The sequence below is a fragment of the Cryptomeria japonica genome, chromosome 3 (genome assembly GCF_030272615.1).
Source record: "Cryptomeria japonica chromosome 3, Sugi_1.0, whole genome shotgun sequence".
Taxonomy (NCBI): Eukaryota; Viridiplantae; Streptophyta; class Pinopsida; order Cupressales; family Cupressaceae; genus Cryptomeria; species Cryptomeria japonica.
The window spans coordinates 774571452-774587734 of NC_081407.1; the positions used below are offsets into that span (position 1 = coordinate 774571452).

Genomic DNA, 16283 nt, shown 5'->3' on the forward strand with positions numbered 1-16283 from the left:
AGTTAACAAAAATTGAATAATAATGATTACTAATAATATAATCATATAATTATAATAATTTAATATTAATTCAAAAAAATTAATATTAATCACAATATAATAATATAATAATGATATTAATTACAATACAATAATTTTTTAAATAGAATAATGAAAAAATAAAATAATACTTTCTAATTTTTTATATAAATTTTTCTACATACTAGTGATAAATATTTTGACATAACTTTTTTATAAAATATGTTCAAATAAAAAATAATAAAATAAAAAATTTCATTATCAAATTAAATTAAAAAAAAAACACATAATTTAAACTCTAAATCATAATTTGACCTATGTGGACGTTAAAAATCTACTATTTTATTCTAGCACTCGGAGAAAAAGCAGGTCAGATACGTTTGCGATATGCTCAACACCGTGGCCGGGAAAAAGAACGAAAATGTCAATTACCCCACCGATGATGGGACCAATTCATTGCTTACACGTATACAACACGTGTCTCGCAGTTGTGGTTAACGTTATTCACTTTGGAAAGAAACATTTTGACGCCAGTCCGTCCGTCTCTCTGACATTCTCCATTCCTTAACTTCTATTCTGGTCTCTTCTCAGACAAAAACGCCATTCCTTTAAATACTATTCGGGGAATGGTATCCCAAAATTTGATCAGTGAAATCAATGTCTGCCATTGATTTTCTTCTGTCGTCGTCCAAGCTTGAGCTAAATTTGACACTATTTTGGTGAAGAAGTCTGGCATTAGGGTTTTGTTTTGGGGAAAGCAAAGCTCTGCTAACAACTTGGTCGGCGAAATGCCTTAAGGCTTTTCTTTTCGTCCCCGTTGGAATAACTGACATTTTTTAAACATGTCACTGAAGGCAATTGATTTTAAATGGTATGTACACTAGTTTTCTTTTTTCGTTGGATTTTTGTTTTTTTGAGTTCATGGTTTGTTTTCAGATCTTGTGATTTTAGGATTGTATCGTGTTTGCTTTGTATTATTTTAGGGATCTTTGAATGCACTTGTAGAATTGATTTTGAGAATTTATTCTGTGTTGCGTTACTGCTAATTTTATGTTAGGGTTTCGCTTGATGGTAGAGATTAAGCTTTTATTTGAATTATTAAATTCTGGTGAAATTTGAAGTAGTCATGGCAGTTTCTACCTTTTGGATCTTGGCTTCACATGTCCGAGCAAATTCAGCTAATCTTTAGTAATCATGCCCGTCTCTGTTATGCGTGTATTGTCCTTAAATGTTGAGCGATATTGAGCTGAAATTCAAGTAACCATACCGGTTTCCGCGTTTCGAGTCTTCCCTTGTGATCGAAATTAAGCTGATATTGGAGTAATCAGATCAGTAGTCTCTGCCTTGCGAGGCTTACCCTTTAATGTTCAGTCAATATTGTGTTGAAATTGAAGTGAACACACTGGCCTCCGTCTTTTCAACCTTTCCTCTGGGTAGCTGAGAAACATTATGTTGAAATTGATGTCATTATAGTAGTCTTTGCCGCGGGAATCTCGTCTTCAATTGTCAAGTAAGATTATGCTGGAATTAAAGCAATCATGGTAGTCTCTGCATTTTCAATTTCGTTTTTTTATGACCAAGCGAGATAATTTTGAAACTTCAAATTAAAGTGACTATAGCGGACTCTGGTTTGTGAATTTTACTCTCACATGCCCGTGCAATGTTACGAGGAAATTGAAGTAATAATAGGAGTCTTTGATTTATGAATCAATTTCGTTTTTTAACTTTTCTTTAAATAAACCATACTATTAGGGAAACCACACTACCTGTAGTTTTTCAAGCAAGACTATGTAAAGTTAAGTAAGAAGAGCAGTCTATGTCTTGTCAACTTTCCTTTAAATCTCCAAACAAGATTATACTTAAATTAAAGCAATCAGAGCATTCCGTGCCTTGTGAATCTTTCCTTTATTTCTAGGCTTGATTATACCGAAATTGAAGTAGTGATATCAGTCTCTACCTTGTGAATCTTGCCTGGATGTTTAGGAAAGATGATGCTGTAGGACGTAATTTTAGTTGTCCATGTGAGTCTCTTCTTTGAATGTCCAGGCAAGATGATGCTGAAAGCTAAGTAATCATGCCATTCTGTGCCTTGTGAAATTCAACTAATTATAGCAGTCTGTGGCTGGGAATCTTTACTTTAAATGTGCAAGTAAGATTGTGATGAAACTGCAGTAACAATCATATTCTTCTCCTTATGAATCATTTTTTTTTGTAAATATAAATATTACTAGGAACCTAAGCCTAGACATGTATGTTATTGGTGTTGTGAAAAAATTATGGGCTGTAAGGCATGACACTGCCAAGCAATTTTGTTGGGAGTCATCTTTAATCTCTGATTAGGGTTTCGTTCATGGCAGAGATCATTTGTTATGTTAAAAGTTTGCGTATTTCTATTTCAAAGGAGGCTTGCCATTCTGCACTTGTATGCAGACTCCTGGATACCTGTTACATTGTTCTTTACAAAAGTGATTTAAGTGTTTTTCTCTAATTTAAGTCTTGTCACTCGTTTAATTTTTCCTATATTGTTCATAAAAATGCAACTTATTTTATAGGCATACTAGAAGATGGAAGATTTTTAAGATACATCAGCCAAACATTAGAATAAAAGCTCATCCTATGAAAGCTAGAATCTGAACCCTTTTCCCAGGATTTAGAGAATCTACATGCTTATGGAAATTATTAACCTCTCAATGTAATGGACATGGGTAGATTACCTTTAAAACTTCCAGTACTTTTGTTTTCTTTGCAACCATGATTGCATGCAAATTATGATTATATTTTTTTTGCAATATTCGTATTTTGACAAATAAAACTTTGTGCAATATTTGAACTGTAGTTTCTGTTGCCATCAAAGTTGGGCTTTCTAATCAGCAGCATTTACACTCTTAGAGAAAGAGTGCATTATTGAGTAGGATACCTCCACAGCCTGATCATTAGAATTTGGACTTATGAATGTGTTTCTCAAGTCATTTCATGTTGTGTGAATTCTTTGAGGCATCACATAGTTTTGTTACATGTTTTATGCCAAGCTGTATGAATAGGTTCTCAAAAGTTACAATTCTATGTCAAACATTTTTCAAATGAGAAAGTGAACTAATACACTTCAGTGAAGGGCTTTTAACCTTTCTCTTTTTTTTATGTTACAGGTATGATGGCTTCTTCCTCTCAATGCTTGCCACCAGTGCGTATCCTTTCCATATATTTGTTCTCAATCATATTAAAGGGAAATCATATATCTGTAGTAGATTGTTACTGCTGTCTGGTATGCGGTTAACATTGTGAATGTAAATGGTAACAATAATTTAAAGCTTGGCCAGGGTTTGATCCGGTGTTGTAAGAATCCTGAACAGTGGTTGATTGCCAGGGTTTCGAAAGTACCAACTGGAGAAAAAACCTATGAAAAACAGCTAACTGGAAAATTGACAAAATCATAGAATGCGTAAATTTGAACAGAAGTAATATTTTGGTAAATGTGTTTTGGTCTATGATTTGGAGTCATGTATGTTGTTTCACACATATTCGGAGCACAACTGATTCTGGTTGTTAAAATCTAGACCAAAGTTCACTTGAATATGTAGTTGTTCAAGTTTACATTGGAGTCTGTTGCCATGGCCCATGATGACTTCATGGTATATGGACTAATTGCCAATGGGAGACAAAGTATTTCCTCAACATCATCAAATTGGAACCATTTTGGGTGAGTTTACAGGGGATAATACACATTGTAAACATTCATACTGTATCTGATACTTGCAACTAGGCAGTTGTTTCATGAGAAAGCCAAGAAACAATATTTGTGGTGTATTTTGATTTGCTCCCTTTGGAGGTCAAGTAAGAAGGTTAAATTTTGTGGTGTTTGTCTGTTGTCATAGCCTCATGACATAAATTCACTGCATGGTTTGCATACAATTGAAGGTCAATAATTACACCTTGCACACTTGTATTTTTGCATTTACCATTTTTGCCTGGATTTTTCATGCAGAAAGACCTTATTCTTCTCCTTCAACTGGGGGATTTATTGGCAAGGTAAGGCAATGTGCCTCAGCTAGTGGTATACTGATAACTTTCTTCTATGTCTAAGTTGCTTATTTAGGCCTGCAATCCCTGTGTTTAGTAAGGCTGCAAAAAGCTTTTTATAGGTACCAATAGTGTGAAGAGCTTGTATATCTGAGATTGATCATATCATGAAAATATCTTGGGTACAGTACACAGATAGGTGATGTGGCACAATAAGTTATAATGCAGGATGTGGCAAAATTTTCTCTTTTTTAAGAGCTAAAACTTGGAAGTTAGTTTCCATCTAGTAATTGAATTAATAATTTAGTATTCACAAAGAGTATGAAGTAGTTTATTACTGAAGAACCAACCTGATGATGGACTTTGTTTGCATTATTGTTAGAATGGAATGAATTTGATATTTGATTCCTTACAGCCTTTGGCTTAATAAAAAGATATTATAACCTTTATATTTTGTGTTATGATATTTGAAATTATTTAAATGCAAAAGTCATTACAGATATGGTTTATGGCAATGCATGGTTAATAAGAAAAAAGAAAAAAAGGGAAGGATTGATGCTGTAATAGGAACTACATGCTGGGCAATCCTCATAGTTCTGTAACCTTCTGTTGTCTTCCTTGATTGCTTGGCCGGCAGAATCATTGTCTCAATCAATTGGAAGCGGTACCATCCTTGTACCTACCCTTTGCACATATGGATTGTGGTAATTATTCAGTTCCTACAGATTTTTTTTGTTTTGTTTTGTAATTTTAAATGCTGAAATATTCTTTGTTATATAATTTATTAATGCCCTTTGCAATTAGATAGAATTCCAGTTGAGTTAACTTGTTTGATTTTTGCAATTCAGGTGGACTATACTGCAGTATTTGTATTTCGGGTTCTGATGTTTGTGGACAATGGATTGGCAGCAGGAATGGGTTTGTAAGTTGAGACCTCATGTGTACAAGCTATTGATAATATTGTTGATTAAGAAATATCTGTTTTGCAAATATGAATTCTACCATTGCTTTTGGCCCCGTTTGATGCATATTTTGTACCTAAAGTGATTAATAAAGTCCATATTATGCACTTATAAGTAAAGAAGTCGTAGTGTCATATATGAGTCGTTAACATGAATGCCATCTACAGTGTTATACACTAAGTTCAAAATTTGACATAATTGCATAGAATTGATTGTTGGTAAATGGTTCTCCCAATGTTTTTATGAAATGGGGCATAATTATCATCTCTCAATGATTGAGATTTATGAAGCATTATTTTTCAAGCATTGAAAACCATTTTATTCAACAAGGGGGTTCCTCATCTCTTTAAAAGAAAATTCATTCTTAATTCTCCTCAATGATTTATCATTGTTGCAGCTATATTAGGCATTTGATGCAATAGTTTAGATTAGTGACATTATTTGTAAATGCAAATCAAAGACATAGTTTATAGTGAATACTATTATTTATTGTTAAAAAGTGTAACAAAAAAGTTGGCTTTTTTTTTCAATAAATTTGTACAATTTTACTCTAGAATTGAATGCAATAAAAGATTATAGTTTTTATTTTGTGACATATATTACTTGCACTTTTTTATCTTACTTTAAACCTCTAGGTAAAAGATAATTTTTGAAAACGTTTGATTTTGGTTTAAAATTCTTTTCTAACCTTAAGTTTTTTTTTTAAAACTCCCCAAAATTGACTTGTACCTCCAAAATAAGTTTAAAAAAGACATTTTTTATATTTATAATCTCCAAAGTTTTTGTTTTTGACTTGTGGACATTGTCCCTTGGGGACATGTCCCACCGTAAAAATCTTGGTATTTCGGGGACGGGGATGTCTTTGGGATGTAGGGAAGTAGGGGGATTCTTGCCGAGAGGCTTGGGATAGTGTGACGTCTTGAGGCCTTTGAGGAGTTTCTTGACCATCTTGGGGATGACTAGGAGTCTCTCATGGCCCCTAGTTAGAAACTCCAACCGATAAAAAAAGAAGTGATTAATTTGTGAAAATTACATTCGCAATGAAGGTTTGTGAGGTTTCAGAGGCCTTATTTGTGCTTGTTGATGGGGATGTCTTGGGATGTGGAGCTGCAAGGGGGACGTCTTGCCACTACAACCAAGATTCATAGAATGCCCAAGTTTCGTTTGCAATTCTTTTACTTTTTTCCTTACACATCTTTTTATAACTAATTTTTCAAGCACTATTTGCATGTGTGCCACCCCTCAGCTGCCATCCCCTTCTTGGTCCCCCAACTTAGGCCGCTGGTCCCCCACTAAGAAACTTTGTGGAACTATGCTTGTATTAGATATTTTATTCGCCAAATCTTAAAAATACCTTCTTATGCCTTCTTAACTTCACAAAAAAGGTCAAAAAGTGGAAAGTAATATGCATGCACTTTTTAGTTTCTTCATGCTACGCACTATTGAAATTTCTTAGACTTTTATTTTTGCATAGCTTGAGAATTTTGAGTAGTAGATTTTCAAACAATAGACAGGGTTGTGTGGCTTCCACAAGGTTGGCTTTTTCTTTACATTTTGTTTTCTATGCAATAGAGGATTGCATTTAAGGTTTTGTGACTATTATTCAAAATCTGTAGACATGGATTGCCTTCACACAAGTTTTCCCTTGGCCTTTATTCTTCTTTCATGATTTCTTCATTTTGCCCTTGCATTCAGGTTGGGTTCTTTGTTGCATAGATTAAGTTAGAGGGATTGGTCATGCAAAAGTTTTTTCAACATTGTGTTGTGCTTTTGCTTCCACTGTATACAAATATTTACAGGCTTTACAATCCTTGCAACAACATGTAATTGCTTGAAATATCTGCTGCTCCTTACATGGCTTCATAAGCAAGAACTAGAAAATTTCACTTTGATACCAAATTGGATTTGAGCCAAGCAATGAACAATTGTTACTATTGTATGAAATGCTATATATACAATATGGAATCAGTTTCAAGAGAGACAACCGATCAACCACTGACAATTAATTCTTTGTTAATAATAACAAGGTTTGATTATTATTATTAACAATATGTAGTATAATTATGTAATATTATTATAATAATCTAATAATTAGGACTTATTCAATTCTTACGTTGTAACCTCAGATTTTTTTTAGGCTAATCAGCTTTACAGATTCATTGCTAGTATGGTCTAATTGTTACGGTAGGCTACTTCACTTTCCTTTGAGGCCTTTGGATGCTGATTTATTTGTTATTTTTCAATTAAATTCTCATTCTAAAATCACACAAAAGCTACATACTTGAAATTCAAATCTTGTCTCCACAATTTTCTCTAAGTATATATGTTAATGGCTGTTAGCAAACCCGTGTTAAGTTACATGTCCAGCGAGATCTGCTCTTTTAAGCACACACCATGCCCTCCTTGGTTTACTTGAATTCCTTATAGTTCTTATTATATCCACTAGCCAAAATCCTTATGGAAGGTCTTCTCAGCCTTACACAAATTAGCAAGGAAGTGGGATTGGTTTTTTGGTAGTTTGGAACCTCTTGTCACCATTTCTTAAATAGATACAACTTACCTATGAATTTTTCCTTTTTTTTGAGTGTTAAGGGCTACTTTTTTAGGGATGCAAACTCAGCAATTATTGAGCTTCTTGAGATTTTCCAAATAGACAACATGCTTTTGATGTCTATTGCCAATTTGTTGAGTTCTAAGGAAAAACAAATTTCTATTCAACCAAATGCAATTTAATTTGGGAGTTTTGAGTGTTGGCATTGTGTTGTCATTGATGTCAACTGGTATAGGATGGCAACCGGTATGGGAGATTGATGAGCAGTGCTGGCATCGATGAATACCGGAAATGGTGCCATTGATGTCATTCAACACAATGGCCATTGGAGTCACCGGTACACAAGTTAGTGTTGACTTGTGTTGAAGACATAAGGACTGCAGACTGGTAAGTGACATGTTGGCAATGCACTGTGGCCAACCAACAAGAGAGCAAGATGCTGGGCTGTTGATTGTGATGAAGAGGGGGAATGTTACAAAAAGTCACATCAACACCGGAGGTGAAGTATGTGCAGGCCACCGGTATGTTGCGTGGATGTGAAACAACAGGACTCCCACCGGATAAAGATGCAGTCACCAAATGAAGAGATGACTGACAGTGAGTGTGCCCAACCAAATCACATGTGCTTGTTTGAAGATATGCATGCTCCAATAGGGAAGCCACATTGGTACATTGCAGGATCCAGATGACAAGGATCCACTCCCACCGGTAAGTGGAGCTTATCTCCTATTATGCATGGAATGCATCATCGTCCTTCGAGATAAGACAAAAGAGTAGAAGGCAGGTGATTGAAGGCTCCCACCGGATGAACTGGTGAAACACTAAGTTGCCTTAGGTGCATGAGATCAGGGATATGCACCGAATTAGTCGGGTAGACAATGATGAGTGGCAGGTACAGAGATTGAAGGATACGTTTATCACTTTGACAAAGGATACGTTTATCACTTTGACAAACCTATTGATAGGAGATCCGGTCTATTGATGAAGTAGGCAAGGTTGAGCAGTTGCAGACAGATGGAGTATGTTGAAGGCTGATGACATGATGTCATTAAGGTGTTTACCGGTAAGTTTGTCCACTGGTAATGCTGACAAAGTGAAGATGCAGAAGGCTCCCATCTGATGAAGATGTGCATGAGGCAGGTTGGCATGTGTGCCGACCGTTTTAGGTGCTCCATCGGAAGAGAAGCAAAGTGCAAGGTTGAAGGCAGACTGGTTAGGGTATAACCGATAGGGTCTATGAACTGGTAGATGAACCTGGTTGTGTGGTTGGTCGGTGATCCTATCCAAACTGACATAACTGACCTAGCAAAGGTGGATGCCGACAAAGGGGCCACGTGGAGGTGAAGTGGCATGCATGCACAGGTCGGTGTGGTGAGTCAGTGAAGTTGTTGGCGACTGGTCCAACATTTATGGCGACTGCGAAGCTCGAGGAAGCATGGCAGAGGATTGCAGCTCGAGATCAAGGAAACAACAGAGATCCAAAAAAGACTGATCTTGCAGATCGAAGAGGATGAAGGAAACCACATCACGCACGTGATCAATCAGACAAAGGGCTGAAAATCATGCTACAAACGACAAAAGAGAGAAGACGTGGTTCGCAAGGTAAACATATGGGCGATGCTCATTGATTGAGTGCTGAACATCGATTAAGGACATGATATCAGATTGGATATGATATATCACGATGATTAGAGATCAGATCGGATGCAGATTCAGTGCATGGCGGAAACCCTAGTGTGCCAATGTTCAAACTCACGTTTAGGCGGGAAAATCTGGCTATAAGAGTGCGAGCCAAAGATGTTGATGATGTTGCTGCATGAGGAAGAAAATCAGTCAAGAGCTCAATGACAATCATAGGAGAGACTGAGTGTGTGAGTGAGAATTGGGTTGAAGAGTTCAACCGGTAGCTTGCCATTGAGTCTGACAGAGGAGTAGACCGGTGGTGACTGAACCGGCAGAGAAGATTCACAAAAGATTGCAGAGAAGGTTAGCTAAGAATCGACAACAATCAGATAGCAGACAACTGATTGAGAAAAGTAGACTGAAAGTGGCCAGCAACAGTGTGATAGAAAGGTTGGAGAACCGACAGAGAGCAGAACCGACAGAGAAGGAGAAGAGGCTGAATCGGCAAGGGTGCAGCAGAAAGCAAGGTGCAGCAGAGAGTGGGTTGCAACAGGAGATAAGGTTGCTGCAGTGAGAAGGTGAGCAGAGAACCAACAGAGGATTGAAGAGAGGAGAACCGGTGGAGAGATTTGCATAAGAGTTACAAAGTTCTTTTGTAACAAAGATATTACTTTTGTATCTGATATATGTTTATTGTAGATCATTGAGTTGGAGCTTAGTGCAGGCTTTGGTGCTCCTTGGGTTGGTGCCCTAAAGCAGGAGTGGTACTCCTTGGGTTGGTGCCCTAAATGTTGTAATCAAAATGTTTTATTGTGAGGCTGGATTGGAGCAGTAGACTCCAGCATCATTTCTCATCGAGGTTTTTCCCATCTTGGGTTTTCCTCGTACATCTGGTGTTATGTGATGTCCCTTTTATGTGTGGTGACATTTATGTTAATCTCCCATCTAACCAGTATGTCTGCTTTACGTTATATCTGTTAACCGGTTTACACACATAGGATAGAAAAAGGTTAAGTTTGGAAATCACCGATTCACCCCCCCCCTCTCAGTGACATCTTGTGTTCCACATTGAGTTATCTCAATTGTTATGGTAAACTAATGTATTAAACAAAGGAGACAAAGGCTCCTTATAAATCGTGTACTGAAGACAAAAAAGGAACTTCCTAAAACAACTAAGATGACCATTAAAGAAACATTACAACATATTAATACCCTCTCTTAATGATCATCATTTTAACTAGCCTACAAAAGACATAATTTGCAGGTTTTTTGGTCACAAATGCATAGAAGGCTGACCCCTTCTGGTCACGAATGCATAGAAAAGGCTGCCCCCTTCTCTTCAAATGCTCCGCAAAATGAGTCTGCTACTGAGATCCTCCTTGATTCTAGCAAATCTTTTGGAAATGACCAAGATAACCATAAACCGTCGAACCTGATGTTGGGAAGCAAAATTGTCCTTCCCTGTAGCTGGAGTCACCGAGAACAACTTCTGAAACTGAAACCACGATTTTGAGGAAAAAATCGCCAAACCCTTGTGTAGACCATTGCTCTAGCAACTCTAGGTGTGATTCAAAACAACTGCAAGAAACCAAACATGATTTTTGAGGAGAAAAATTGATCAAAACCAAACACGATTTTTGAGGTAAAAAATCGATCAAAAGCCACAAACAATTTTTTAGGAAAATTATAAAAACCCAAAATATTTTTTGAAGGACAAAAATTATAAAAAACCCACAATTTTTTTTATAAAGACCCAGGAAACTAGATTTTACAACTCATTGTTTTTTAGGTGAAAACGGTAAAAATTCTAAAACAGGAAAAAATTATAAATCCATACAAAATTTTTTCAAGGAGAAAATATATAAAAACCCAACAGAATTTTTTTAAGGAGAAAAATTATCAAAACCCAACAAAATTTTTTTTAAGGAGAAAAATGATTAAAACCTAGAAAATGCAGAGACTCTCCAAACACGACATCCAGGAATCTCGACAAACGGCACCCAAAAAACACAGAGCAGAACAAAATGTGGTCGGAAGCAGTACTTGGACGTGAAGTAGATTGTGCGTGCTTCAGAACCAGGTGTGGTCTCTGTGAGTGCTGTCACTGGAAAAGGGCTCACCCAAAAACGCAGTGAAATCTCGTCAGACCCTCCTACAAGCAGAAAAACGCCCAAAAATTGGACGCTCGGGCTAGAAGAAAGGTGCAAAAAACGCAGAAACAACACCAAAAAAACCTTCCTTTTCGCGTAGAGGGTGCTAAAACGTGGGCATGTGTTGTACAAAAAATAGCGTGGCTTCACAAGCAGAAAACCCATAGTCATGAATCTCAGATCCGTCTCACAGGTACAAATTGCAGGGTTAAAAAATGCACATAGAGAACAAGTCGCGTCACCAAAACAAGAGGAGTCGAGGTCGTGCAGGCCTCTTGAGGGCCGAAAAAACAGAACGGCACAAACCCATTAAAAATCGATCAAGGAAGATGTGGTTTGCAGAAAATCTTCTTCATGGGAGTACGCATGCCTTTAAATTTCTTAGAAAAGAAACCCTCGAAACAACACTAAGAAAGCTGCAACGATTTATTTTCATAAAAAATTGAAAAAACAAATTTCTGAAAAAATTCCAGATAAAAAGAGGCTACGAATTTTTTATTAAAAAATTCGCCAAATTCTGAAAAACCCCATTGATTTGCTTTGATACGATGTTATGGTAAATTGATGTATTAAACAAAGGAGACGAAGGCTCCTTAAATAGATTTACAAAGATGATGTTTCTAAATGAAACAATTGTGCACTGGAGACAGAAAAGGAAACTTCTTAAAGCAACTAAGATGAACATTAAAAAATTAAAAAAAACATTACACTATTTTAATATCATTGGCAATACTCATTTTGTATCTTTTTTTTTGCCATTTCTCTATATTTTATGAGATATTACGTCCATTGAGTGTTAATAAATTAGCTTTGCTGTTTTTTCACTGAGTCTCCAGGTGAAGAAAAAATTATCTTTATTAATGCCCTCAAAAAAGCAAAATAAGTCAAAAGGTCTCAGAATGTACTATCAGTTACGAAAGAGAAGTAGCAAGGTATAAAGATCTTAAGTTGTTGAAAGATGCTAAATCAATGTACAGAGGAGGCGAGGAAAATGCAAGAGACGGAAGTGTTTGTATCATGAACAATAACATAATACAAATATAATTAGCTCTGCTAGGGAACAATTCCCTAAGAAACATGGAGCTGATGGAGATCAGTCAGGAGATCAGTACAGTTGCATGTCTGCAGAAAGCCTCAGACCATAAGAATCAGCACGATCATATTGTCTATTGCTGTGAAAGGGCTAAAACAGGATCCAAATGTGCAGTTTAGGAGACTGTACTGGACCATGTTGAACAATCATAAAAAGGAAGTTGAGTATTCTATCTAATGACTCATCTAAAAGGCAACATTGATGAGCTTCTGGTTGCAGTGAAGAAACTAGCAATTTGTGCTCGTCTCTCTGCCCATAAAAGACTGATCTTGTAGACTGAATTGCCCTTAAACCCCCAAACCCCACCATATCTAGCATGAAATAGACAAGGATTATTTTTGAGCGGGAAAGATGCAGATTTTGCATGTTCATCAGGGAATCATTGCAGTTGCTATAGTAAGTATTCTTCTTGAGAGTCTTGAATAATAGCAGAAATGAATATTAAATATTAGTTTTGGCTTCTAATATTAGATGGGATTCAATAGACCTATGCTTGAGAGCCTTGAATGATGACAGAAGTGAATATTAAATTCTAAATTCTTCTTGAAACATTAATGTTGTTCATGATTTAGCATAATCAGCAATATTATAGACATTTGCTTAGAATACGATTTATTTAGTCCTTATTTTATGGTTTCTATTGTTAACAGCTTATTGAGGTTTTTAATCTATGTGTACTGTGTATTTTTAGAGACCTAGGACGACAACAAAGATTTGAGCGATTCTGTGGAAGAATTATAGTTATTTCAGTTCTTGTCCTGGTTCTTTACCCATTTCTGTGGGCGTGGACTGTAATTGGAAGTATATGGTTCACCAGTGCAAGAGGCTGTGTAAGTCCTTATTGTTTCATTTGAATAGAAATTGGAATTTTGGTATGGTATTTTTGATGCATTAAACAGATTCTTTTTTGTCGTAGCACTTGAGTAAATAATGGATTAACATATAGTTGTTGATATGATTTCTGCAGCTACCTGAAGATGGTCAGAAATGGGGCTTCCTAATCTGGTTGCTTTTTAGCTACTGTGGACTAATTTGTATTGCTTGCATGTCTACTGGGAAGGTTTGTGTAACAATATTTAATGTGTTTTTGTATTCATCTATGTATATTTCTGCTTTTATATGTATTGTAGCATGTCCAAACAAGGGAATCATTGTAGTGTTTGATAAAGTATGATTCTAATTTCTGCCAATCATTGCTCCTAACATGATCCTAATGTATGCAATTCTTGTCTATTTAGAGGATACAAAAACTGGAATTAAATAATGTGAAATAAGTCATGTATCAGAAAGTGTGATACAAAAGTTAATAGAAAATCTAAGTTTTCAGTTACTCATGAAATTCGAAATGTCTTGCAGTGGTTAATGCGAAGGCAGGCGCATCTACTACGGGCACAGCAAGGGATTCCAATTTCTGAATATGGGGTGGGTAGTCTTATAGAGTGCACTTCATGAGGAGTTCAGGTGTTGATTGTATTTAGTTGCAATTTTATGATTTCTAGTTTGAAAGGTGCTACTTTTTGGTTTTTCTTATTGGAGCTTAATATTAGCACTGATCAGCAATTTTTATTGTTATTTTCATCCAATATTGATGATTGCTTATAGAACAGTGTACAGAACAGTTAATACCGTTTGCTTACTTTCTTAGTTTCCTTTTGTAAGATGGATTTAGTTTCTGGTCATCATTATTTTGTTTTGAGATGGAGATGGTATTTTAAATATTTCGAAGTCTCAGGAACTATTACATTTACTATTTAGTCACCATCCGTATTTTCCTCCAAAATTAAGACAAATTGTTTTTTTTTGCTTGGTAATAATAGTATTTTATTAATATTCAAAAAGTGCTTTACAAAAAGAGATTGTCTTCCATAAAAGTTATCTAAAAAGCTATAATACCAAATCCCCCATCTAAAACCTGCCATTACAAAAAGTTATCAGATGAACATTGGCATCTACAATGCCCAAAAAAGAAACTACCCCCTCCAATCACCATCCTGCTAATTTTAAACAGTAAACATGACAAACAAATTCCACAACAGACAAAAAACCCTGATAACTGTCATGACGCCAACTCACAAACTCTACCTCTGCTGCGGGCCTCGTGCTTCAGCTGGCTTGTGCATCTCTGTTTCCTTTCGTTTCCTTGGGCGCAAGACTCTCCTCCCACCACCATCTGCTTCTGCCTTTGCAATTTTGATCACAGCCTCCAATTCTTTAATTTCAAACAGCAGTTTTAAAGCCTCCCACCCCCTCCTCGCCTCCTCTCGAAGGTGAAACTAACATAACCCCTTCGGCCACCGTAAAAACGGAATAACACCTGCTCTGCGACCATGAACACCATCCGCCAAGTCTTCCCGCACGTCAAAACCTACACCCAGCACTGCCCACTCCAGGAAAGAGTCCATACCTACCAAGAAATCTTCATGAATTATCATCTCCATCAGCCTCCTCACCGTACCTGTACTCTCCCCAACTTCCAAACCCCATGCCATAGTCAGCGAATAGGTGTCCATTTGCGTTTTGTATCTATGCTTTACCAAATTGAAAGCATTCCCCAGAATAATTGCTACACATTGTGGCAACAGCTCGTCCGAGAATTTGAATAAACCCTGGAGTCTTCTGATGGTTATATCACCATAGATTGGGCAAAGTTGCTTCTTGGAGTGCAAAGTGAAGTTGGCCTCCATAGCTTCCTTCCGCACTGCCTCACCACCTCGCACCACTCTGTTTCGCTCCTTCCCTGCAAAGAGCCCCTGTAATTCACTCGACTATCTTCTCGAAGACGACACCAAACTGAGAAGACAGTCACTTAAAAGTAATAAGTGATCAATTGACTACCATCAATAAAACTACTCCCAGCCATAAATGCCCGCCGTCTCCAGCCTTAACTTCTCTGCTATCTGTGCGTTCCTCCATGCAATGTAATCATTATCCTCCTGCCATCCTATTCGTCATCAAAAAGCTTCTACCGAAAATCTTCAAGTCTTAAAACTCCCACCTCATTAAATGACACAGCCCATTTCGATAATATATCTGCCTCCATATTACCTGTTCTCCTAACATGGCTAATTTGATAATCTTCAAAAAATTTAAGCTCCTGAATAACATTAGCAATCAGATTTTGTAAATGCCACGCCTCTATACTTCCCTTCATTAGTGTCTGTATGATTATCAACGAGTCCCCCTCTAGATGTAACTTCTTGACACCTAATCTCTTGCCAACTTTAACTGCTAGCATTGCCGCTGTTGCCTCTGCAACATTATTTGTGCCGTTTTTTCAGTTTTTGAGCACCTAGAGCAACCACTTCACCCTTCCAATCCCGAACTATTAGCCCCGCCCCTGATGGTCCAAGATTACCCTTAGAGGCTCCATCAAAATTTATTCTCACCCAACCTTGTGAGGGTCTCATCCAATTATCAATGAAGAGACAGTCATTGCTAGAAAAATTAAGACATTGTTAATCATCTATTACTCTGTATGATTTGGTATTGAGATTGTGATGATTGGTTAATAAGTTATCAGCTATCAATGATGAAGACGATGATGACTATTAATCTCCTTAAAACCAAATTGGTCTAGAGGACCTTTCAAATGCTTATTCAGTTACATAATATAGTTGTGTCTTACTGTATAGATCTATGTTTGTTGAGTGGGTTATACCTTACCCAGGAAAACTCGTTTGTGTTTTGGGTGACAAACAAACTGTCTGGAATATTGACTCGAATCCAGACTTTGCTCCTTGTCTTACTGCAAAAGAAGAATGAAGTGTTGTACGAATTTGATATGTGATTGCAATGATTGCTTGATAATCTTTGTTAAGGGATTGTACTTCTTATTTTAAGTATCACTTGATCGGTTATCATTTATTTAG

At 36.6% G+C, this 16283-nt stretch overlaps 1 protein-coding gene across 3 annotated transcripts in view; it reads left to right on the forward strand.

Moving 5' to 3' along the window:
* The first annotated feature begins 557 nt into the window (after positions 1-557).
* Positions 558-16283, forward strand: part of LOC131063325 (E3 ubiquitin-protein ligase SIS3) — a 39129-nt gene continuing 23403 nt past the window's right edge. The window contains exons 1-7 of one of the 3 annotated variants that reach the window (XM_057997106.2): positions 558-889; positions 3165-3203; positions 4673-4739; positions 4884-4957; positions 13106-13244; positions 13382-13474; positions 13771-13836. In XM_057997106.2, coding sequence (XP_057853089.1) covers positions 861-889; positions 3165-3203; positions 4673-4739; positions 4884-4957; positions 13106-13244; positions 13382-13474; positions 13771-13836 — 507 coding nt within the window. In that variant the 5' untranslated portion in view covers positions 558-860. The remainder of the gene's footprint in view (positions 890-3164; positions 3204-4672; positions 4740-4883; positions 4958-13105; positions 13245-13381; positions 13475-13770; positions 13837-16283) is intronic. The other 2 variants (XM_057997108.2, XM_057997107.2) reach the window with 2 other exon arrangements.